This window comes from Protopterus annectens, chromosome 3.part0 (assembly GCF_019279795.1).
Source record: "Protopterus annectens isolate FY-2018-M chromosome 3.part0, PAN1.0, whole genome shotgun sequence".
Taxonomy (NCBI): domain Eukaryota; kingdom Metazoa; phylum Chordata; order Ceratodontiformes; family Protopteridae; genus Protopterus; species Protopterus annectens.
Window position 1 is genome coordinate 327,296,183 of NC_056731.1, and position 25,558 is coordinate 327,321,740.

General features: G+C 42.1%; 1 protein-coding gene across 1 annotated transcript in view; it reads right to left on the reverse strand.

Annotated features, from left to right (window-relative positions):
* EZH2 (enhancer of zeste 2 polycomb repressive complex 2 subunit) overlaps positions 1-25,558 on the reverse strand; it is a gene marked incomplete in the record, with an annotated part of 2,261,448 nt that overhangs the window by 1,433,864 nt on the left and 802,026 nt on the right. Inside the window, 1 exon segment of the mRNA XM_044064800.1 lies at positions 1,623-1,725. Coding sequence (XP_043920735.1) covers positions 1,623-1,725 — 103 coding nt within the window.

Consider the following 25,558-nt stretch of genomic DNA (forward strand, 5'->3'; position numbering starts at 1 on the left):
CATTGGAGATTGTATTGTTTAGCAAATGGCTATCTGTGTTTGCGTTATTCTATCTTAAGCTTCTGTACACAGGAAGGAGAGAGGTTGTTATTCTACTTTCACCGAGCTGTAAGGCTTGCTCGCCTACCCCAGAGTAAATTAAACTGTTTAGATTAACCTAAGCAACCCTTTGAACCAAGGCACATGGGCTTCTATTTGCTGAAAACATGACTTTTATAGTAAAGAATGTGTAAAAGAGAAAGAGATTAAAGCAGGTTTATTAAAGGAAATTCAGATTAATGCAGGTTTATTGAAGGAAATTTCCACCTTCACTTGCAGTTTAAACTACATTACAAGGTATCCTTTCTTCTATGCATTTAAATAACTAAAGGAAATGACTGGACTGGCTTTCTTGGGGAGTGAAATGACTGGAGTGGCTTTTTTGGGGCGTGACCTACCTGTGGGCATGGCTCATAGGGGTGTTTCATGAGTATGGTGTGGGTGGGGCTTAAGGGGCATCAGAGCACTACTTCGCCTAGGGCACCATATCAGCTAAGGCCGGCCCTGTATATGTTGCTACTTTGAATAAAGTTCATGGCACTGCTTTGTTATGAAAAAGAAATATTACAGAATGCTAACTGCTTAAGTGATGCAATTCGAAACAAATATGTCTATAGCTTAACCTTGTCCTGCAACATGTTCCATAATGGATACAGCCTTGTTTGTGTGACTGCACAGATGAAATCATGGGAATATAACACAGTGGCAGGAATAAGCAGAGATATAGCAATACTGGCAGGTTTTGAATGAAACTGCATATTTCTACTGTCAATCAAGAATGTGAATTATGACTGGAAGGAATTCTCCAGAATATCTTTTTTCATGTACTTAGTGTCTGTAGGTTTTGCCATGTTGGTCTAGTTTAGATGTGCTGCTAATTTATTCTGAATAATAAAATTTTGCCTTAAACTGTTTTCACTTTTTAGTGGATTTACTAGTGATGGAAGGCAATAAGGAACCTTTTAACAGACACTATTTTGCTTTAATTTCCATGCTGAACACCAACTGTACTGTTAAGACGCACACTACCCAACACCAACATCATAATCTTAAAAGTATATGCAACATACAATAAATATACTTAAAATGCTGCTGATCTAGTTTTGCAGCATTTGTTATGATGAAGATCAAAGCAGTTTTCAACAAGTAGATACTACATACAAAAATGTCTTCAACTACTGCACAATAATTTACATATGAACCTGTTTTCCTCAAAGTACTCGGTGCATAATCTTATGTACATGAATTTTTGTATCTGTACAATTATGTTTCATTGCCAGATCACTGGACCTTCAGTGCAAGTAAGAGGAAAACAAGCTCATGTTTCCGAACAAAACCCAAGTTAAGAAAAAAAAAATGCATTGGATAACACTCCAAGACCGCCACTTAATTTAATGGACAAATCAAAGGCTATTGCACTGTTTCACAGGAACAAAGATTAACCAGAGAACTGGACAAGAGCTGGAATAATTTGATAATCCTTTCCATCAGTAGTTAAAACACCTAGACAGTCTGCTGTGTGGCCAATCTTTTAGAAAGTGCATTGCAGAGTAGGTAATGAGGAAAAAAGAAGCAATTCTTACTTTTCCTTAAGTTCTTCTGCACTCCCTTTATCTGGAAATGTCGAAGAAATTGCTTCAAATATCTTGTCAGAAGGGAACTTCCTTTGTATATAACCTTGCTTACCTATGTAAGGAGGAAAAGGAAAAAAATGCATCAACATACAAACAAACAAGTGGACACACAAAGTCTATCTTACGAGGCCTTACTTAAAAGATCTGTTCTGAATTCTTACTGTGTGTTAGCATTTTCACTTGTTCCCAGACTTCATATACAACACAATGCTATATAGTCTTCAATTGCTACCTGCATATCATTTCAAGCAGTGAAGATGGCTGCACACTGATCAACAGCATAACTTCAGCTCCCCCAGTGTGAAAACAAACCGAAAGAGGAGTGCCATTTTAAATGTTTTTTGGGTAAAATTCAGTTACTGGCTATTACACACTGCCTGAATGTCAGCAGAGAAGAGATCTGGAAAACCAGAAAGAAAATCAACCAAAAAAGGTGGAGAACACTGTCTGGGAAGGATTCTGCAGCTGTTTGGTAAAACGCAGCTCAAGCTTCAACTCTGGTTCAACAGTTAGCTTCCAGCAATTTAGAGGAAAAATAAATGAAATGTACTAAGGGGTGATTAAAATAAATGAAACATTGAAGGAATATATCAATTCAAACAAAAGGCTGGAAAAAACGGAAGCAGCTTTAACTAGACATTCAGGTGAACTGATGAAAATGCAAAACAAAATCGGAAGCTGACATGAAAAAAAGCTGGCTGAATATTACGTTTGAAAAATAGATGGTGTGCATATTAAAAAAACTGAGACCATCTGCTATACCACAAAAATGGTAGAAACAGGCTATTAAATTTATGAAAGCACAACGTGGACTGGTGTTTCACAGCAGAATCGGTTAACTGAAAGGACAGACAATGTATGCTCCAAACCTGGCCATGAGAAAGCAACCAAGACCTGTATTAATAAAGACACAATCATACCAGCAGAAAGAGTTGATCCTGACAAAATTGTGGCAGAAGGGCAAAGTATTAAAAACCAGACACAGCGGAGTATTTGTAGAAAATGATTATTCAATGTACACCAGGCAGAAAAGAAGCAAACTTTTCCCAGCAATCAGGGAATATTGAGAGAGGTGCAAGACTGAAGCTGCTTTATTAAGCTGCCTTCAAAGTGTTTTTTCCCCTTGATTATCAGTCATTTTTTTGACACAGAACAGGCCAAGGAGGAAATGAAGTTTATCCAACAAAACGTCAGCAAGCAGGAAGGGACTCTGCTTTTCATTCCTCCGACGGTAAGATTCATAGACTTTGCCAGTGAAACTTTTTCCAATGTTCTAAAAGAAATGGTTCAGAGATGGAAAAAAGCACAGGAGTTGACTAGAAGACTCAATCATACCTTGGACTTGAACTAGAGTCTGGTGTTGGGATATGAACAGGAGCAGGAAGAACAGTAACACTGAAATTAGTGAATAAAGGATGACTATAAAGAATCTTATCACATCCATGAAATATGGTTTTGCAAAAAAAAGTGTCTGAAAAACACTGGACTTTTGTTGACTTTTAAACATGTGGGTGGACAATACAGCATATACCCGACTTTATATCACTAATGTTTAGAAGGACACTAAATGGAGGAAATTAAGTAAAACAACTTTTGTTCTAATTAGTTTTGTATAAAACATTTCATGATATAAACTGTTTGCATGTGTACGTCTGTAGTCAGGGCTATTTTAAATGTAGGGGAGTCGTCAGTGACTTGTATGTGCTGAAGATATTAAAATAAATACTTTTAGAGTTGTAAGTTGCAAGTTTAATGTTAATATGGTGTGATCTTGGGCGGCGGGGAGGGGGGCAAAAGTACACTGATAAGTAGGATATTCTCTCCATTTTAAAAAGATAAATGTCTACATTACTACCTTTGGCTTAAGCTGGAAAGAGGATTTTTTTGTAAGCATGTAGGCTTTAAAAATAAGAGCAAACCTCAGTTTGAGCAGCGTGATCATATAATTTATTCCACATTTTCTATTTCAATAAAGCAGCGAAACAAAAATTCTCTCTGGTCCCATACTGCATATAGCCCAAGCATAAGAAAAAAAGAACTCAGCTTATAAAGATAAATTATGTTACAGGGGATTTGTAATGAATCTGGCCAGTCATATGTGCTGCCTGCACCTGGGTTCAACTAGCAGCAACTGGATTCAACAGTCAGCCAAAAACAGCTCAGTTGGGAAAGTGTTAGACTGAAGATCTAAAGGTCCCTGGTTCAATCCTGGGTTTTAGCACGATAATTTCAATGGGGAAGTGGTGCAGCAGTAGCATTGCCACCTCACAGCAAGAAGTTCTCTGATTAGATTCTCAGCTGGAGTGCCTTCTGTGCGGAGTCTGCATGTCCTCCCTGCATTCGTGTGGGTTTTCTCCAGGTACTTCAGTTTCCTCCGACATTACAAAGACATGCGTCTGGAGTGTTTCTCCCCGGGCCTCTGCTGAAAATTGGCTTCATCCCAAGTCAGACTTTCCCAGTAAACAAATGTTAAACAATTAAAATACTAGTTTGGGTACTGGACAGCTAGAAAGGCTCAGACTTTTTTCTACTTTAGCAAATAATTTTTCCCTCTTATAACAAGAAACAAACTCTTAGAGTGAGGCTTTGTATGGGAACATTGCAATACACTAAACAACTATCTTGCCAGAACACGAAAATAGAGGCTGAAATATCCAAGTTCTGGTGTATTTTCCTGTTAAAATATGAAAATAAAGCAGATTAACAGTAAAAACAGGCTTCTAGTGTCTAAAAGTGCAAATACACACTGCACTTCTGTGAGAAATATCAAAGGTTTCCTTAAACAGTAAAAACAAACATCTGTCAAAGATAGAAGCCAAATAAACACTGCTACAAGCAGAAATTCACACAAGAATTACACTAAACCGCAGACAAATTAAATATTAAAATATTTTTAAACAAAAATAGAAAGAACTTCTCTAATAAAATGAGAAGAAGGGTACCCAAATGTGGCTCATCTGAGCAGTAAGCCAGAAGAAATTAACACTGGATCCTGTTAAGAGTCAGAAGACTTTCTTCTTTGGATGGTAGAAAAAGACTCAGTCAAGGCTTCCCTCTCAGGATATGCTCAGCCAATCAACCAGCTCACCACTTGGATGTTACCTAGAAGGAGCACTAGGTGCAGCATCTGCTCTATTTGAACCTGCTGAACACAGTCAGGAGTGTAGCCTCAAGCTGGGCAAGTTGTAGTGACTCTCTTGCACCAATTATTCATAACGGTACAGTTTAATAATTTCAACAAAATGGCTGTGAAAGCAAATGTAATTATTGTAAAGCCATGTGTCACAGCTTATCTAATGGAAACATCAAAAATGTTATGAAACATTGAGGAGTTCTGAGTTACCCTAAAGGCTATTCAGATAAATTAGCTCAATCATTCCATTTCTATTAAAACAACAAAAACTTTTAATATTGGTTTGAAAAGTGTGCTTCCACTAATATTAAATGGAACATTGGCATGTTTCATTGTGGCAAGTGCCAACAATGTAGATTTATTATTGTTTGCAGTTATTTACTCAGCATCATCATCTTCTTTCGGCTGTTCACGTTAGGGGTCGCCACAGCGGATCATTTGTTTCCATTTCTTCCTGTCTTCTGCATCTTGCTCTGTCACACCAACCTGCATGTCCTCTCACCACATCCATAAACCTTATCTTAGGCCTTTATCTTTTCCTGTTACCTGGTAGCTTCATCCTTAGCAATTTTTTCCCAATATACTCTGCATCCCTCCTCAGCACATGTCCAAACCAACGTAATCTTGCCTCTCTGGCTTTGTCTCCAAACCTTCCTACCTGGGCTGATCCTCTAATATACTTGTTCCTAATCCTGTCCACCCTCATCACACCCAGGGCATATCTTAATATCTTTAACTCTGCCACTTCCAGCTCTAACTCCTACCTTTCTGGCAATGCCACTGTCTCCAACCCATATAACATAGCTGGTCTCACTACCCTCTTGTAGACGTTCCCTTTCACTCTTACTGGTTCTATTCAGTCACAAATCACTCCTGACACTCTTCTCCACCCACTCCATCCTGCCTGTACTCTCTTCACCTCTCTTCCACACTCACCATTACTCTGAACTACTGATCCCAAGTATTTAAACTCATCCACCTTCGCCACCTCTACTCCTTGCATCCTCACCATTCATCTATCCTCCCTCTCATTCAGACACACATATTCTGTCTTAGTCCTGCTGACCTTCATTCCTCTTCTCTCTAGAGCGTATCTCCATCTCTCCAGGGTCTCCTTCACCTGTTCCCTACTCTCACTACAAATCACAATGTCATCTGCAAGCATCATAGTCCACGGGGACTTCTGTCTGATCTCGTCTGTCAACCTGTCCATCACCACTGGAAATAAGAAAGGGCTCAAAGCTGATCCTTCATGTAATCACACCTCCACCTTAAACACATCCGTCACTCCCACTGCACACCTCACCACTGTCACACTACCCTCGTACATATCCTGTACCATTCTTACATACTTCTCTGACACTCCCGACTTCCTCATACAATACCACAACTCCTCTCTAGGCACCCTATCATATGCTTCCTCATACAATACCACAACTCCTCTCTAGGCACCCTATCATATGCTTTCTCTAAGTCTACAAAAACACAACGCAACTCCTTCTAACCTTCTCTGTACTTAATCAACACACACAGAGCAAAAATTGCATCTGTAGTGCTCTTTCCTGGCATGAAATCATACTGCTGATCACTAATAACGTCCCTTCTTAACCTAGCTTCCACTACTCTTTCCTATAACTTCATGCTGTGACTGATCAATTTAATCCCTCTGTAGTTACTACAGCTCTGCATATCATCCTCATTCTTAAAAAATCGGTACCAAAACACTTTCTCCATTCCTCAGGCATCCTCCACTTTTCAAGATTTCATTAAACAATCTGGTTAAAAACCCCACTGCCATTTCACCTAAACACCTCCATGCTTCCACAGGTATGTCATCTGTACCAATAGCCTTTCCATTCTTTATCCTCTTCATAGGTATCCTTACCTTCCTCCTTGCTAATCCATTGCACTTCATGATTCACTATCCCCACATCATCCAACCTTCTCTCCCTCTCATTCTCTTTATTCATCAGTCCCTCAAAGTACTCTTTCCATCTGCTCAATGCACTCTCCTCACTTGTAGGTTTCCCTCAATATCCTTTATCACCCTTACCTGCTGCACATCTTTCCTAGCTCGATCCCTCTGTCTAGCCAATCAGTACAGGTCCTTTTCTCCCTCCTTAGTGTCCAACCTTTTATACAACTCTTCACATGCCTTATCCAACCTTTTATACAACTCTTCACATGCCTTATCCTTAGCCTTCGCCACCTCTCTCTTTGCCATGCACCTCATCTCCTTATACTCCTGTCAACTTTCTTCATCTCTCTGACAATGCCACTTCTTTGCCAACCTTTTTCTCTGTATATTCTCCTGTACTTCCTCATTCCACCCACCATGTCTCCTCGTCATCCTTCCTCTGTCCAGATGTCATACCAAGCACCTTTCTAGCTGTCTCCCTTACTAGCTCTGCTGTAGTTACCCAGCTATTTGGTAACTCTTCACTGCCACCCAGTGCCTGTCTTAACTCATCCCTGAACTCCACCTCACAATTGCCCTTTTTCAATTTCCACCATTTGATCCTTGGTAGGAAAAACTCTGAAGGGCCACTATAATTATGACACTTGGTGTTTCCGATGCATCTTCTACTTATTGTCAAATATTTTACATTGGGAAAACCATTAACAAGTTAAAAACAAGAATCTCTCAGCATATTTATAAGATTCAAAAGGACATGAAAAAAAGTACAATTGTGTACACTTACCATAAATGTAGATGTTAGAATGTATTCACTGTTGCAGTCATTACATTTGGGTAATCTGCTGGCAGGTTGCCCTCAGTCGGCCTGAGTAACAAAGTCTGGAGTCCTGCGTCGGTTGCTGTCTCCTCTTCCATGACGTCAGGTCGTCAGGGGTATAAAACATGCAGCCGATGCCATTTTATTCAGTTTCTTGCCCCAGATGTCAGGTGCCCCCCAAATGTGGAGCAAATATATATATATAAATAAACTGTAAATATATAAATGCACTTTTAGAAACATAAATTTTACATTCAACTAAAAGCAAATACACCATAAAGGCTTTTGAGTATAGTGAAGGAAAGAAAACGTATAGAATGGGGGATGGCGGGTGGGTAACCCGGACTGCAACAGTGAATACACTTGAACATCTACATTTATGGTAAAAACAAAACGAAAAATAGCAAACCTCCCAAATGAGTGAAGCACTCCCGTGACGACCATATAACAATATAGAAAAACAAATCCAGGAGTGCACCAATGCTGAATTCCAGAAAAGTTCACCAAAAAGCTTAAAATAAAATCCTTTATTCAGAACGAAATGCCTAGGACAATAGTAAGCGCTTTCACGTTTAATAACGCTTCATCAGACTTTGATGACATACTAGTAAAACTCAAACATTATATAGCCTGATGTCACGCCCATCATTAATTAATTGTCAATTGACAATGATATTTTAAAACAGTGGTTGAAAAGCACATTGCATATGCTAATTCACAATTTGTAAACCTATAATGAATTTCAAGACATAAGTTATATTTATAAAACATTTATGTTAAAACTATATATAAAAAATTATATAAAAATATAAAATATAATATAACATATATTATGACATAATATAGAGCAATATGAATAGATAAACAAAGACATTTAATGTTTAAAGGACCTAGCTGCTAAAAATGGTTTTAAGCTGATTCTCTCATTCAACCCATACTGATGTGCCTGTAGTCTCAAAATCCATTTGCTCTCTATTTCTTCTGTACGATTTTTTATGTTGCCTAACCTACTCGTCCTTTTGACTATTTCTAAAACTCTAAACTTAAAGTGATGCTGAGATCCATTATCCATTATATGTTTAGCTAATGCATTACTTGTATTCTCTTTGTTGATTGCATAAATGTGTTCCCTTATCCGCTCTCGAAGGGTTCTATTGGTTTTGCCTACGTAATATTTCTGACATAATACACACTGTGCAAGATATATCAAATCCCTCGTTTTGCAGTCAGCATAAAAAGAAAAAGTGTATGTGCGACCAGAATGCGGATGCCTAAATGTTTTATCATCAGCTATGTATGTGCATTGATTGCATGACCGACAAGGGAACGTCCCTTTCCTTTGAGATGCTTTGGTATGTGAATCCGTCCTAAATCCGTCCTCTCATAGCATAGGAGTCTCTTAAGAGATTTCATATTCCTATAGGCTATCCTAGGTCTATCTTCCACTAGGGAACTAATTCTATCATCCATTTGTAGGAGTTTCCAGTTTTTAGTAATAATCCTGTTAATCTGATTATTCCTATTGGTATATGGAATAACAAGCCTCTGTGTCTGAGGACGAGACTTCTTAAATGTCTTTGGATCCGTAACGGATCTCCCATAAAAGAAAGGTCTACCCTTCCCAGTCCTAAGATCGGTATTCATTTCTAGGGTGGTTTGTATGTTGCCTCTATTATATCCCCTATGCACAAAGTCACTTATTACTTTGTCTTGATGCTTGGCAAAGGTCACATCATCTGTTGTGAGCTTTGACACTCTAAGTATCTGATTCGATATATTTGGGTATAAAACATGCAGCAGACGCCATTTTATTCAGTTTTTCTTGCCCCAGATGTCAGGTGCCCCCCAAATGTGGAGCAAAAATATATATATAAATAAACTGTAAATATATAAATGCACTTTTAGAAACATAAATTTTACATTCAACTAAAAGCAAATACACCATAAAGGCTTTTGAGTATAGTGAAGGAAAGAAAATGTATAGAATGGGGGATGGCGGGTGGGTAACCCGGACTGCAACAGTGAATACACTTGAACATCTACATTTATGGTAAGTATACACAACTGTACTATGTTCTTCGTGTTTCACTGTTGCAGTCATTACATTTGGGTAGAATTCCAAAGCTATGGATGGGAGGAAGGAACTAAACAGCATTAGGAGCTGCTATAAGGCCCTGCAGGACTGCAATGGCAAAGCTTGCCCTGGATTTAGAGAAGAGAGGTAAATGATAATGCTTTGTGAAGGTATGAACAGAGCTCCAAGTAGAAGCTTCTAGAATGTCTTTGGTTGGGACCCCTCTGAGAAAAGCTGCTGACGTAGAGGTGGAATGTGTTCTGATCACCTTGGGCACAGGTTTACTATGGTGCAAATAGCAGAAACGAATGCAGTGGCTTATCCATTTAGAAATAGTCTGCTTTGATATAGCCTTCCCTTCTGATCCTGCAGCAAATGCTACCAGTAGTTGCTCAGACTTTTAGAGATTTGGTCCTGTTCAAGTAGAATCTTAGTTGTCTGTGTACATCCAATGAATGCAGAATCTGCTCCCCCTTGTTCTGCAGATTTGGGTAAAATGTTGGCAGGTGAATGGTCTGGTTAAGAGCCACACTGGATACCACCTTAGGCATAAAAGAAGGATTGGTCCTGTGGGCCACCCTGTCCGGATAACAAATAATGAAAGGCTCCACTGCCATGAGAGCCTGTAGTTCTGAAACCCTTCTTGCTGAAGTGACTGCCAAAAGAAAAGCTGTCTTCCAAGATAGAAATTTTATATCCACAGTAGCTTCTGGTTCAAAAGGAGGCAGAGTTTTTCCAGCACAAAATTGAGGTCCCATGCAGGAGTTGGTGCTCTCCTGGGATGCCTTAAATTTTCGGCCCCTCTGAGATGCTGTTTAAGCAGTGGATGCTAAAAGAGGGGAGGCTCTGTGTTGTAATGAGCCAAGACGGCAGAGGCATGGATTTTTATTGAAGAAAAAGATAGGCCCTTCTCAAGCATCTCAGTTAAGTATTGTAAAATCTGAGGAATACTGGGCTTTGCTGCGTCAATTCCTTGTGCTTGGTTCCAAGCACAGAATCTCTTCCATTTATCAGCATAAGATTTTCTAGTACTAGGCCTTCTGGCTTCCAAAATCACATCCATCATAGGTTTACTGAGAGATGTGGTTTGAATAATTAGTTGATCAGCCATGCTGCAATATTCAAAGTTTGGAACGGAGTATGTAGAATCTGAAAGTTCTGCTAAGACAGTAGATGAGGTGTTTGAGGCAAGTACCACGGAGGAAGGTGTGACATTATTCCTTAGAAGAGGGTACCAGTGCTGGCGAGGCCAGTGCGGAGAAATTAGGATCATTTTTGGTTTTTCCTGTCTGACTTTTAGTAAGACCTTGGAGAGTAGAGGCAGAGGGGGAAAGGCATAGACTGATAGGTTTTTCCAGCTGAAGGATAGAGCATCCACTTTCCATGCTTTTTTGTGATGAGTTCTTGTGCAAAATTTGTCAACTGATAGTTTTGGGGAGAGGCAAATAGATCTATGTCTGGGCTCCCCCATTTCTGTGTTAACCTGTTGAAGATTTGTGTATCCAGTTTCCATTTGTGCGGGTCCATAAGATTTCTGCTTAGGTCGTCTGCCAGAGTATTTTGCTTTCCTGGCAGGAATTGTGCTTGAAGATGTATTTGGTAAGGCAAGGCGGTGTCCCACAAGGCAATGGCTAGTCTGCAAAGGGGGTAGGAGTGTGTACCCCCCTGCTTGTTTATGTAACATAACAGTGGTGTTGTTCATCCTTATCAGTAGTTGTCCTGGATGAAGTAAGATCTTGAAGGCTGTCAGAGCATTCTGAACAGCTAGCATTTATTTCTGGTTGATATGCAAATGCATTTGGTTTGGGCTCCATTTGCCCTGCCTGAATGCATTTCCCTGCCAGGTGGGCCCCCCCAAGCACAGTCTGATGCGTCTGTAGTTAGGGTTTGGGTGGCAGGGGGTAGACAGAATGACAGTCCCTTCTTTTGGTGACATATCTCTGCCCACCAAAGAAACTCATGTTGCAGGCAGGGAATGAGGGGAATCATTGTTTCCAAGCTGTGACAATGTTGACTCCATAAGCTTTTTAGGTACCACTGAAGTTTCCTCATATGCAGTCTCCCATATGGAATCATTAGAATGCAGAATGCCATAAATCCCAGAGCCTGCAGAATTTGTCTTGCAGATAAATGGGTTTTTGCCATTTGTTTGAAGTATGTTGTCAGTTGCCTTTGTTTATCTGGCGTGAGGTAAGCCATCTGGGCAGTTGTATTCAAGCTTGCACCCGGGAATGTAATTTGAGAGGGTACCAGTTGTGATTTCTTTTCGTTTATGGTGTACCCTAGGCATGCTAGAAACCTTTCTACAAACACCACATGTTGAAGAACAGTGTCCCTTGTCCTCTGCTTGAATAAGACAATCGTCCAGATAAGGATAAATCTGGATGTTTGTCTGCAGGATGCAATTACTTGTGCCAGGCACTTTGTAAAGACCCTAGGCGCAGTAGATAAGCCAAAGGGCAGTACAGAGAATTGGTAATGCAAAAAACCTGCTGTGAAGCGGAGGCATCTTCTGCATGATTCCCTTATTGGGATAAGCAGGTAAGCCTCTTAAGTCTAGAGTGACCAACCAAGCACTCTTGCCTAGCATAGACAGTACCTGCTGCAAAGTCAGCATTTTGAATTTTGGAATGTCCAGGTACGTGTTCAGAATCGATAAGTCCAGTAATGGCCGCCATGAATCATCTTTTCTGGGTACCAGGAAAAATCTTGAATAAAATTCTTGTCCTTTTTCCTTTTCTGGTACTGGTTGAATAGCCCCATATCCATGAGGGACATGACTTGTTTCTGGGCCTCTGCCCACTGGTTTTGTGGCAGATCCGGCCATCCGTTTGGAATTGGCAAAGTATGGAAATGAAATCTGTACCCCTGGGATACTATGTTTAATACCCACTTGACCTGGGTAATTAACTGCCAATTTTGAGCATGAAGTGCTAATTTCCTCCCCAAGGGGGCTGCCAAAAGATAAGTGCTTGGAGATGGTAGAGGAAAGTCATTGAGACTGCTTTGTTTCCTCCAGATTTGGAGGTGGAGGCACCCCATTGCTTTGACCTGTAAGAACCCTGTGATTGATATCTGGAAGCCTTTTGAGAGCCTGGCTTTGCCCTGTGTGACTCTGGAAAGGACCAATTTTTAGTAGGCCAGTGCCTACTGAACCTGGGTGGCTGCACTTGCAAGAAATCTTTTACAGTTTGCACAGATTTAGCTTCATCTTGCATTTTCTTTAAAACATCTTCTGCCTTATTACCAGAGTATAATGCTGCAAAGGGGCATCCAACAATTTAACTTTAACATGATCAGGCAGATTTTGCTCCTTGAGCCAGGCATGCCTTCTAATCACAGATCCAGTAACGGCAGCCCTACAAGTGGCCTCCAAGGAATCAAAACCATATTGCAAAGTATGCTTTCCAACCTGTTCTGCTGAATACAATAAATCCTGTAACTCTATTTTCCACACAATCAGAAATCAACATAATTTTCTGTTTCAGTAAGCCCATAACATGCTGTTGCTATTTATGCATATGAAACTGGCAGTTTAAAGCCCTGATTGCCAAGGTTGCAGACGTATAAACCTTCTTACCCAGTCTATCCAGCACCCTGGAATCTCTATCAGAAGGGGTAGGATTTTTGGCTGTAGAAGCCTAAACACCTTTGGGACCCTGAGAAATGGTCTCAGGATCGGCAGCAGGATTTTTGAAAATAAATTTGTGGGAGTCAGAAACCCTGTAATATCTGTCTGGCTTACTAGGAGTCAGAGGCAGGGAATCAGGAGGCATGCTTGATTCCAAGAACACATCAACAATGGCTAATACAGGAGGGTATAGCCAAAGGCCTACGCTGAGGAAGGAGGAGGAAATCCCCAAGCCTCTTTTTTGATTCAGAGAAGTCTTGACTCTCCCAGTGAAAATGTTCCTTTACAGTATTCAAAGTCTCTCAAAAAGAGACATCCTCAGGAGGAGATGCAGATGGGATGGATTGCTCTGCATCAGAATTCTCATAGGGTGAAAAGAAAATTCCTGATCAGAAGAGGAATCAGAAGAAATGGAAACCTGATCTGAAGATTCATAATCAGTGCCTTGCCTAGGCCTCTTAGCAGGGGGGGGGGTTGGGAACCCCTGATCAAGGTAATTAAATCCTCAGCCGTTTTGATAATCTGTTTTTTAGGCGCAGGGGCCTGAGCACGTGGCTCATGCATCGGTTTTTTAGACATAGAAGTTGTTTTTGACCTTGTTTTTGTTGCTGCCATTGGTTTAATGTAAAAATGTTGAGGCCTGAAAACACCCTCAGAAGCCGGTGCCTGCTCAGCGGCTCTGGACCCACCCAAGGGAGAGACATCCGTGGGTTCAATACTTTGCGAATCTCGTGGCATACCGGACGCCGAATGGGTCTCTGTAGAGGCCTGCGACTCAAAAGTAGCGGGTATCAGGAGCTGCGAAAGCGCCTCACTGAGTACTGGTGAACCGGCGACTGGCTTAGGAGAAGCTTCGTCGTCGGTTTTGGACTTCAACGGTATGTCTGTCTTTTTCCTTGCGTTGTGAATTCTAGTAGTCGGATTGCTAACCGACGACATTTCAGGGAAGTTAAATCTTGAACCAAAATATTTAGAAGCAAAAATATACTGACGCTTAATAGTACGTTGGTTAAATTTAACAAAACCGACAGCAAGGCACGTTGTGATCAGGGCCTAGGTAAGGAATACAGTACAAATGAAAATCCTTATGAGGTATTTGCTTCCCACAAGTAAAGCAATTATTAACTTTTACTGACATCAGTAAGGAGCAAGAAAAAGTTTCCCCAACGGGGTACTTGGCTTTAGTTTGAAGACTTCGGTTCTGAAATTCGAATACGAAAATTTCAGAAGTCGGTCGACCAGCACTTGCGAACTGCTTCTGCTTCGGGCACCGTGCGGCAGGAAAGACTGAATAAAATGGCGTCGGCTGCATGTTTTATACCTCTGACGACCTGACATCATGGAAGAGGAGACCGTAACCGACACAGGACTCAAGACTGTTATTCAGGCCGACTGAGGGCAACCTGCCAGCAGATTACCCAAATGTAATAACTGCAACAGTGAAACACGAAGAACATCCAGGGTTGCAACAGTGAATACACTCGAACATCTACATTTGTGGCAAGTGTACACAACTGTACTATGTTCTTAGTGTTTCACTGTTGCAGTCAATACATTTGGGTAGACTCTCAAGGAAGGGAGGAGGCAGTTAGAGAGCATTAGAACCAGCTATTAAGCCCTGCAAGACTGCAGTGGCAAAACCAACTCTGGATTTAGAAAGAATAAGGCAACTGGTAATGCTTGGTGAAGGTATGTACAGAGATCCAGACAGCAGCTTCTAGGATGTCCCTGGTAAGGACAACTCTGAGAAAGGCTGTTGAAGTAGATGCAGCCCTGGTGGAATGTGATCTTATCCCCTGTGGGGTAGGTTTTCCTTGGCACTTACAGCAGAAATGAATGCAATGGACTATCCACTTAGAAATGGTTTGCTTTGAAATGGCCTTCCCCTTTGCCCCTACAGCAAAGGCAACTAGCAGCTGTTCAGTTTTCCTGAGACGCTTTGTCCTGTCCAAATAAAATCTAAGTTGTCTGTGCACGTCGAAAGAGTGCAGTATTCGTTCTTTGTTCTGTGGATTAGAAAAGAAGGTTGGTAAATGAATGGACTGATTAAGGGCCACACTGGATAGCACCTTGGGCATAAAGGAAAGATTGGTCCTGAGGGACACCCTGACTGCATGGAAGATGATGAAGGGCTCCACTGCCATGAGGGCCTGTAATTTAGACACTCTTCTTGCTGAAGTGATGGCTAGAAGGAAGGCTGTTTTCCAAGAAAGGAATTTCAACTCTGCAGTTGCAGCTGGCTCAAAAGGAGCTTTTCCAATACAAAGTTAAGGTCCCAGGTTGGAGTAGGGGCTCAAATGTTTGGCCCCTCTGAGGAATTGCTTCAGCAGGGGGTGAGAGAAGAGGGGTGGCTCAGTATTATAATGTGCTGAAATGGCTGAGGAATTAATTTTAATAGATGAGAAGGAAAGGCCGTTGTGGAGCATCTCTGTTAAGTATTGAAGAATATGCGGTAAGCTGGGCACTGTTGTACCCATCCCCAGAGTCTGGCTCCAGAAACACTTTTCAGCACAGAATTTTCTAGTGGCAGGCCTCCTTGACTCCACAAGGACATCCAGCACTTACTTACTGAGGGATGGTATTGGAGAGCTCAGGTAATTAGCCAGGCTGCAAGGTTCAGGGTTTGAAACTGGGGATGCAGAATCTGGCCCTCCTGCTGGGACACAGCAGGGAAGTGGTCTGAGGCAGGTGCAATGGTTCCAGCAGTGACATACTGCGCAAGAGGGGGTACCAGTGTTGGCATGGCCTGTCTAGTGCAATGAGTATTGTCCTTGGTTTGTAGCAGAACCTGACAGGAGAGGCAGAGGGGAAATGCATAAACTGAGAGGTTTCCCAGATGAAGGACAGGGCATCCACTTTCCAAGCTTGTCTGTGGGGAGTCCTTGAGCAGAATTTATCCAACTGGTAGTTCTGAGGGGAGGCAAACAGGTCCATCTCTGGGCTCCCCCACTTGTTTCTCAAAATGTTGAATATCATTGGTTCCAGTTTCCACTTGTGTGGGTCCATGAGATTTTTGCTTAGGTAGTCTGCCAGTGAATTTAGCTTGCCTGGCAGGAATTAAGCTTGTAGGTGCAATAGGTAGCTCAAGGCTGTGTTCCACAGAGCCATGGCTAGTCTGCAGAGAGGGTACGAGTGGGTTCCCCCTTGCTTGTTTATGTACCACATAACAGTGGTGTTGTCTGTCTTTACCAATAATTGTCCTGGAAGAATGTGGTCCTTGAAGGCTATCAGAATTCTGTACAGCTAATATTTATTTTTGATCTATATGCAGGTGCATTTGACTCTGAATCCATTTGCCCTGAATGCACTGCCCTGCCAAGTGAGGCCCCCATGCATAGTCTGATGCATCTGTTAGGGTTTGGGCGGCAGGTGGTATAGTGAATGGCAGTCATTGTGGTAGCAGGCCTCTGCCCACCAAAGGAACTCTGTCTTTATACAAGGAATGATAAGAATCATTGATTCCAGGTCTTCAGAATGTTGAAATCATAGTCTTTTTAGATACCATTGTAGTTTCCTCATATGCAGCCTTGCATATGGAATTAGCAGGATACAAGAGGCCATGAACCCCAGGACTTGCAGTATTTTCCTTGCAGATAGCTGGGTCTTTGTGGCCAGTAGTTTTAAGTAGGGTGTCAAATAAACTTGTTTCTCTGGCATGAGGTAGGCCATCTGGGAAGTTGTGTTCAAGCTTGCTCCCAGGAATACAATCTGTTGGCAGGGTACTTGGTGAGATTTCTTTTCGTTTATGGTGTACCCCAGTGAGGTTATCAGTTTCTTTACAAATGCCAGAAGCTTTAATAGTATGTCCTGGCTTTCTGCCTGAATTAGACAGTCGTCCAGGTATCAGTATATTTGAATATTTCTTTGCCGGCAGAATGCAATGACTGGAGCTAGGCACTTTGTGAATACCCTAGGCACAGTAGATAAGCCAAAGGGCAGTGCAGAGAACTGACCGTGCATGCAGCCTGCTCTGAAGCGTAGGTATTTTCTGCAAGATTCACTTATTGGAATGTGCAGGTAGGCTTCCTTTAAATCCAATGTTGCCAACCAGGCATTTTTGCCTAGCATGGGAAGCAGCTGATGAAGAGTCAGCATTTTGAATTTTAGGATTACCAAAAAGGTGTTTAGAATTAGAGAGGTCCAAGATAGGACACCAGTTGTCTTTTCTGGGTACCGGGAAAAGTTTTGAGTAAAAATCTTGTCCCCATCCCTCTGCTGGGACAGGTTGAATAGCCCTGATACTTAGAAGAGAGATCCTGCTGTTGAGCCTCTGCCCACTGATTTGGGGGTAGGTCTGTCCAACAGTTTGGGGTTGGCAAGGTGTGAAAGTGGAATCTGTATCCCTGGGAAACTATATTTAAAACCCATTTGTCTTGGGTAATGAGTTCCCAGTTTTTTGCATGCAGGGCAATCTTTCCCCTTAAGGGAGCAGGCAGTTGAGCAGGGCTTGGAAGGTCCAAAGTTAGGTCATTGTGACAGTTTACAACAGGGGGGTGTCTTACTACTTCCAGCTTTGAAAGTGGGAGCCCCCCACTGCTTAGAGACTGTAGCCTAGGTGGGTTTGCACTAAGGAGGCCTGGAAGAGACAGGAAAGGACAGATTCTTAGAAAGCCAATGCCTACTAAATCTGGGAGGCTGTACTTGCAGGAAATGTTTAACAGTTTGCATAGATTTAGCTTTTTCCTCCATCTTTTTAAGTACTTCTGCTTTGTTGCCAAATAGGCGGTCTTGGTTTAAGGGAGCATCCAGTAATTTAGCTTTAACGTGATCTGGCAAATTTTGCTCCTTAAGCCAAGCATGCCCTCTAAGAACAGACCCAGTGACAGCAGCCCTGCAAGATGCTTCTAAAGAGTCAAAACCACATTGCAAAGTAGGTTTACCAACTTGTTCAGCAGAATGCATTAAATCCTGTAATTCTTTATTTTCAGCAGAGTCCGGAATCAACATTATTTTCTGTTTAAGTAGTCCAATAATATCCTGCTGATACTTTAACATATGAAACTGGCAGTTTAAGGCCCTAACGGCCAATGCAGCAGAAGTGTATACCTCCTTACCCCATCTGCCCAGAGCCCTGGAATCTCTATCAGCGGGGGGTAGGGTTTTTGGCAGTAGTAGCCTTAATGCCTTTGGGTCCCTGTGAAATGGTCTCTGGGTCTGCAGTAGGATTCTTAAAGAGGAACTTTTGAGAGTCAGGTACTCTAATACCGGTCAGGTTTCCTGGGAGCCGGAGGTAAAGCGTCTGAGGCCAGGCTAGATTCCAAGAAGGCATTATCTACAATGCTACAATGTCCAGTACAGGAAGGATAGCTAAAGGCCTGTGTTGAGGTAGGAGTAAGAATTTTTGGAGTCAGAGTAATCTTGGCTTTCCCAGCAGAAATGCTCTCTAAGAGTGTGCAAAGTTTCACCAAAAGAAAAACCTTCTGGAGGGGAAGCAGAGGGCATGGAGTCCTCTGCATCAGAATCCTCATAGGTAGATAAGGGCAAATCCTGGTCATCAGAAGAAACAAATTTCAGAATCCTGATCAGAAGAATCAGAAGAAAAAACAGTTCTAGGTCTCTCAGATGGAGAAGGCTGGCTTACCCTAATTAGAGTAATAAGGTCTTCAGCCATTCTTATTTGTTTTTTAGGCATATGGGCCTGACCATGCGGTTTGGACAGTTTTATAGGAGTGGGTCGAGTTTTAGGCCTTGAAGAAGAAGATGGTGTTGGTTTGAAATGCAAGTCCGTAGGCCTGAATACACACTCAGTGGCCGGTGCCTGCACAGCGGTTCCGGACCTATCCAAGGTAGACACATCTGCAGGTTCCATAGTTGAAGAAGCATCTCCCGGCATACCGGACTACAAATGGGTCTCCGTAGAGGCCTGCGAATCTGAAGTAGCGGGTATCAGGGGCTGCGAAAGCACCTTACTGAGTATCAGGGAACTGGTGACTAGCTTAAAGGAAGCATCGTTGGTAACTTTGGACATATGCGATCTGTCTGTCTTTAGCTTTAAGTTTTTTCAGAATGTCAGTAGTTGGATGGCTTACCAAAGTAATTTCTGGATAATTAAACAGAGTAACGAAATAGTCTGCTGCAAAAATGGACAGACGACGAATAGTTTGAGGATTGAATAAGGCACAAAACAGACAGTGAGGGACGTCGTGGTCTGGACCTAAGCAAGGAATGCAGTATGAATGAAAATCTTTATGAGGTATTTGCTTTCCACAGGTAATACAATTGTTAAATTTTACTGACATCAGTTTAGATCAAGAAAAAGGATCCCAAACAGGGTACTTAGCTTTTTTGAAGACTTCAGTTCTGAAACTCGAAAACGAAAATTTCAGGAGTCTGCTGACCGGCACTTGAAAACTGCTTCGGGCACCGCGTGGCAAGAAAGACTGATGTAATGGCATCGGCTGTATGCTTTATACCCCTGACTACCTGAGGTCATGGAAGAAGACTGCAGACGACGCAGGACCCAAGACTTTGATAATCAGGCCGGCTGAGGGCTACTTGTAGGCAGATAACCCAAATGTAAAGGACTTCAACAGTGAAACATGAAGAACATCTCATTAGCCAGTGTGAATTGTTTTAATTTTAATAACTTTACTTTATTATTGAGAAAGTAAATACTTTTGACAGAGGAAATGACAAGAAGAATCAAGTTCTTAAAGAGAATTATATTGACAATTACTTTTACAGGCAGACAAGACACCAAGTTTAAACAATTACATATTCATAAACTGTACTTTATGAGAGAAGTATAATCATGTGAAAATTTGTTTGGTTTACTTTATCACATGGTCTTGTGTGCTACTTAAAGTAGGTTTTGTGACTGTATGGAGTTTGTTCTGATAAAGTCTATATTGTTTGTGGACGTAAGCACTCAGTAATAAAGTTCCTGCTGGGTACTTCCAATTGTATTTTTTCTCTCAGCTGAAAGATCTGATTGTTGGGGAGTCGTATGGCTCCATGAGGAAAAAGATTAGGTCTCTCTGCTAGACTTGAAATTAGCCCACTCCCTACTACCAGAATCGCACTACAAGGAGAAAGGAAGGCCTAACTCAGCTCCCTAGGCAGGAACAAATGGGTCACAGGACTCTTTCCTAGCAAGGGATGTCTGTCCCTCATTCAATTTGGCAAACAGTGAAGACAGAACTACCAGGCACATACAAGCAGGATCAGGGTGGAGGAAGGTGGAAATAGAAATCACAAGCACATCTCCATGGCACACAGAGATGAAGCCCGGACTGTAACCTAGACGACCCATGTTGAACTGGCATCTCAGGAATGGGAGGAGTTCAGCCAGGAAGATGGGAGTGAGCAGCTGGTGCTTACTCATCCATCTTGAAACAGAGAGGAAAATGATGCTCCTCGCATGGGTTACACCTAGACCAAGTATTAGGTGCTGGAGCATACACAAGTCAGCAGTGCAGCCTCAAGCCAGGAAGTAGTGTATGGTAAACTTGCATGCTTCCACAGATATAAAGCACTAATGCAGCTTACAGATCTGCAGGGGGAAGGTAAGACTCTCAGAGGTAGGAAAGAGGAGGTAAGCCTTTCTGCTGGACCTGAAGCTGGCCTTCTCACTACCAACCAGATGGGAATGGATGACCTGACAGGCTGCCCTGGGCAGAACAAATAGTTTGTAGGACTCACCTACCAGTGGATGTCTGATCTTCAACGACAGCCGAACAAAAGGGTGGATACAAAGGACTTGCCAGGGAGGTCCAACAGAGGAAGGGGATGGGGGAGATTGAAAGCATTAAAAGAGGAGGCAGTAGAAGCAGACAGGTTGAGATAAGGCATAAAAAAGGCCCTTATCAAACAAAGTCAAGGCTTTTTGGAAGAATGCTGCTTCAAACCATAGCTATGCTCTCTGCAGCACAAGGAAAAGCTGACATAACTGGATTTCTTATTGTTCTGTTTCCTGGTCTATTTAGTAATAGATATCTCAGGGGGAAGGAGTCCCAATGTGATATCGAGGTCCTATCTCCTAGACCAATTTGAGATTTTAGGACTGGGTGCACCAGAGTTCCTCAGTTTTGTTGACTGCGAGAAAAGGGGAAACAGCAGAGGATACCTTCTGCCTAACATCCTTAAAGGAGGGGACCAATATTATCTGGGTCAAAGTGGGAGCATTCAGATCTGGCTGACACCATCATGCTTTGGTCTTTGAAAAACTCTTGGGAAAAGTGGCAAGGCATTAGAGAAGGCACAAAAAGGAATTTTTCTCAAGGACTAAACATATCTACACTACTACAGCTCCGACACACGGATATTGAATGCATAAACTTTCTTCTGTTCTGGTGATTCTGTGAGGAGGCTAACAAGTCTACTTTCGAGGTATGACAAACTAACATAAATTTGCAGAAAGCCCCCCCGGTTAAACTTACACATGTGGGTAGTGCAAGTGGATCTACTTAGATGGGTCTGAAAGAGAATTCTGTGCACATGGGATGCAACACGCCTACAGATAAAAGCTGCTTTAATGCTAAATCCCAGACTACCACAGCTAACTTGCAGAGGGGACAAGTTTATGAGTCTCCTTTTTTGTTGATGTACCACATATGCCTCTAGTGCTGTCTGATTACTCTAAGCACTCCTGGTCTCCATATCATTCTGTGGAAACAAAGGGCATAAATGATTAGCAGTATGTGCTCGACACTGATATGCTTCAGCTTGTCCATGTTGTTACTTGTCCCTTGGACCTTCAAGGACTCTGTAGGCTCAACCCTAGCCATCTTGATGACATTTTAGTTCAGGGATTGGCTCCACTGAGCTACATACATAATAACCCAGAACTGGCTAGCCTCTGAGCCACCCAAAATCTGAAATTTTCTGTGAATGAGGAGTGAAAGGAATCATTTTTTATTCTAATGAATGGAAATGCAGACGACTCAGGCTTCTTAGCCATACGTAGGTTTTCCTTGCGTGCAGCTTGGCCAATGAAAACATGAAGATACAGGCAAATGCGGAACTCAGACTCTCTTAGATGGCTCTTGGCATTATGGATACCTGTCTGATTTCCTGGGTGAAATGACCAACTCAGGACGGCAATCATCTCTTCTGGGAGAAATGATCTACACATACGGCTCCCAGTAGCCACTCTAAATGAAATGATGTGACACACATTTTCTAGCAAGCTACAAATGTGCAGACAGGTAATGCATTAGATGTTAATTCAACCCGAGACTTGGCTTGAATCTTGCAGTTACCCAAATAAGGTTAAATGTGCATACCATTGAAAATAAAGTTGGCAAAAGCATTTCATGAATACCTTGGAAGCAGTGGACAGTTCAAATGGCAATAAAGCGATCTAAGCCTGCCAAGAATCGCTATTTCCTGTGCTACATATGCAGGTAGGGACGTTTAATATCAGCCAGGTGCAGACTTGGAGGGATTTTAGTGTAGGAAGTGATGGCTTAATAAAAAAAAAAAAAATACCAGCTTATCTGTGGCAAGCAATATGAAAGGAAGGCTACAACTGAAACAATACAAGAAATACAGTTAGTGAAAGAAAATAGTAGTATAAGAAGAATGAGTGTTCACAGTATAACTTGTAGGAATGGGATGACAGGGTCTGCCTTGGAGTTAAAGGAAACAATAGTGTTTAGGTACAGTCAGACTGCTGATATCACTAATTACAAGGGAATCAGGTCATTTACGGACTAATGTTGAGTTTTCCAGAAAGTCAAATAATGCAAGGACAGGTGCAGGAGTGGTATACCAAATATATAATGCCAATAAATTATACAACATAAGGATATTAAATACTGCCTGGCTATTAAAGTCAAGAAATTAAAAAGAAAATAAACGAGTTGAAGTTTAGACAAAATATAATAAGCCAGCTGAAGTCAAGATGTAAAGAAATATGTGACGATTAGTTTGAGTGAGTAGGTGGTCTTCAATAAATGGTAGGTCTGCTGGATGTGCTTTGAGGAAAGGACCTTGAATCTTATTCAGCAGAGTGATCTACAAACAATGGGAAAAGTACAGTTGTGTACACTTACCATAAATGTAGATGTTAGAGTGTATCCACTGTTGCAGTCATTACATTTGGGTTATCCTGCTGGCAGGTTGCCCTCAGTCGGCCTGAATTCCAAAGTCCTGGGTCCTGCATCGGTTGCTGTCTCCTCTTCCATGACATCAGGCCGTCAGGGGTATAAAAGATGCAGCAGATGCCATTTTCTTCAGTTTTTTTTTGCCCCAGATGTCAGGTGCCCCCAAAAGGGTAGGCTAAAAATATGTAAATAAAACATACATGCACCAAAATAAGCTTTATTTTCATTCATAAGCAAATACACCACCTCGGTTGTATAGATTAGAGAAGTAAAGATAAGTCCCAGCAAAAGTAAGGGGGGTGGCGGGTGGCTAACCTGGACTGCAACAGTGAATACACTCGAACATCTACATTTATGGTAAGTGTACACCACTGTACTATGTTCTTCATGTTTCACTGTTGCAGTCATCACATTTGTGTTGAGTCCCAAAACTATGGCTGCGGGGCTGGAGCTAAACAGCATTGGGAGAGGCTATGAGACCCTGCAGGACTGCAGTGGCAAAGCCTGCCCTCGATTTAGAGTAAACAGGCAGACTGTAATGTTTTGTAAAGGTACAATCCCCTTTGGGATGTACCTTACCCGACACCTGCAGCAATTAGAAAGACCCCAAAAGTACCTCACCAGGAGGATCAAGGGACTCAGATGCCATATGCTGCTCGGTTAAAAAAACTCCAGCTCTACTCAGTTGCATACGCCTACTTCGAGGCGATCTATGCCTGACATATAAAGCTATGTCCAACCCAGAATTAATGGACATGCTCCACCTCAGTAAATCTAAATCCCTTAGAGCCACGCGCTCGAGGCACTTGAACCTCAGCACAGAAATAAATAGAACATGCTGGAGGGACAGATTCATAACCCAGAGGCTCCCTTTGCTCTGGAATAGAATTCCAATTCATGTTAGGCAGAGCACCTCACTGACTCTCTTCAAGAAAAATCTTGATGAGTGGATGGGGGATCGTAGGTTTGTCCCGGGGATTACTTCCGTGTCACTATTAGACAGAGGCACAGTAAACTAAACTTTAAAAAGGGCACAGTATACTCAAATCAAGGGGTGGCTTAGGGCACAGTATACTCAAATCAAGGGGTGGCATAAGCCAAACACAATCGGGCTAGGCTTATAAATGCCCCAGGGCAGATAGCCTAGTATGAACCTATGCACTGAACTCCAAGTAGCAGCCTCTAAAATGTCTTTGGTTGGTACTCCCCTGAGAAAGGCTGCAGAAGTGGCTGCAGCTCTGGTTGAATGTGGCCTAATGCCCTTAGGCACTGGTTTGCCATGCTGAGAGAGTAGCAGAAATGAATGCAGTGACCGATCCACTTTGAAATAGTCTGCTCGGAGATGGCCTTTCCTTGTGATTCTGCGGCATATGCCACTAGTAATTGTTCGGTCTTTCTGAAAACTTTAGTTTTGTCCAGGTAGAATCTAAGTTGTCTGTGTACTTAGAAAGAATGCGGAATTTTCTCCCCCTTGTTCTGTGGATTTGGATAAAAAGTTGGCAAATGAATAGTTTGGTTAAGGGCCACACTTTATACAACCTTAGGCATAAATGTAGGATTTGTTCTCAGAGAGACCCTGTCTGGATAAAAAATGATAAAGAGTTCCACAGCCATGACAGCCTGTAGCTCTGAAACTAGTCTTGCTGAAGTTATTGCTAGGAGCAGAACTGTTTTCCAAGATAAGAATTTTATATCTGCAGTAGCAGCTGGCTCAAAAGGAGTTAAGGTGAGTTTTTCCAAGACATAATTGAGGTCCCATGCAGGTATTGGCGTTCTCCTTGAAGGCCTTACGTTTTTGGCTTCTCTGAGGTACTGCCTTAAAGGATGAGAAAAGAGTGGTGGCTCTGTATTGTAATGAGCCGAAATGGCAGAGGCATGGATTTTAATTGATGAAAAAGACAGGCCTTTGTCCAGCATCTCAGTTAAGTATTGCAGAATCTGAGGAATATTTGAGACAGCTGTATCAGCTCCTTGAGCTTGGTTCCAAGCGCAAAATCTCTTCCATTTCCCAGCACAGGATTTTCTAGTACTAGGCCTTCTGGCTTCTAAAATGGCATCCATCACAGCTTTACTGAGAGGTGTGGTTTGTATGGCTACATTATCTGCCATGCTGCCAGGTTTAGAGTCCTGAGCTGGCTGTGCAGAATCTGATTGTTTTGCTGGGACAGTAGATGAGTTACTTGGGGTAAGGTCCAGGCTGGGCATTGGGACAGGTTCCTTAAGCTTGGATACCAGTAATTGGCGTGGCCACAGTCTGGGGCAATCA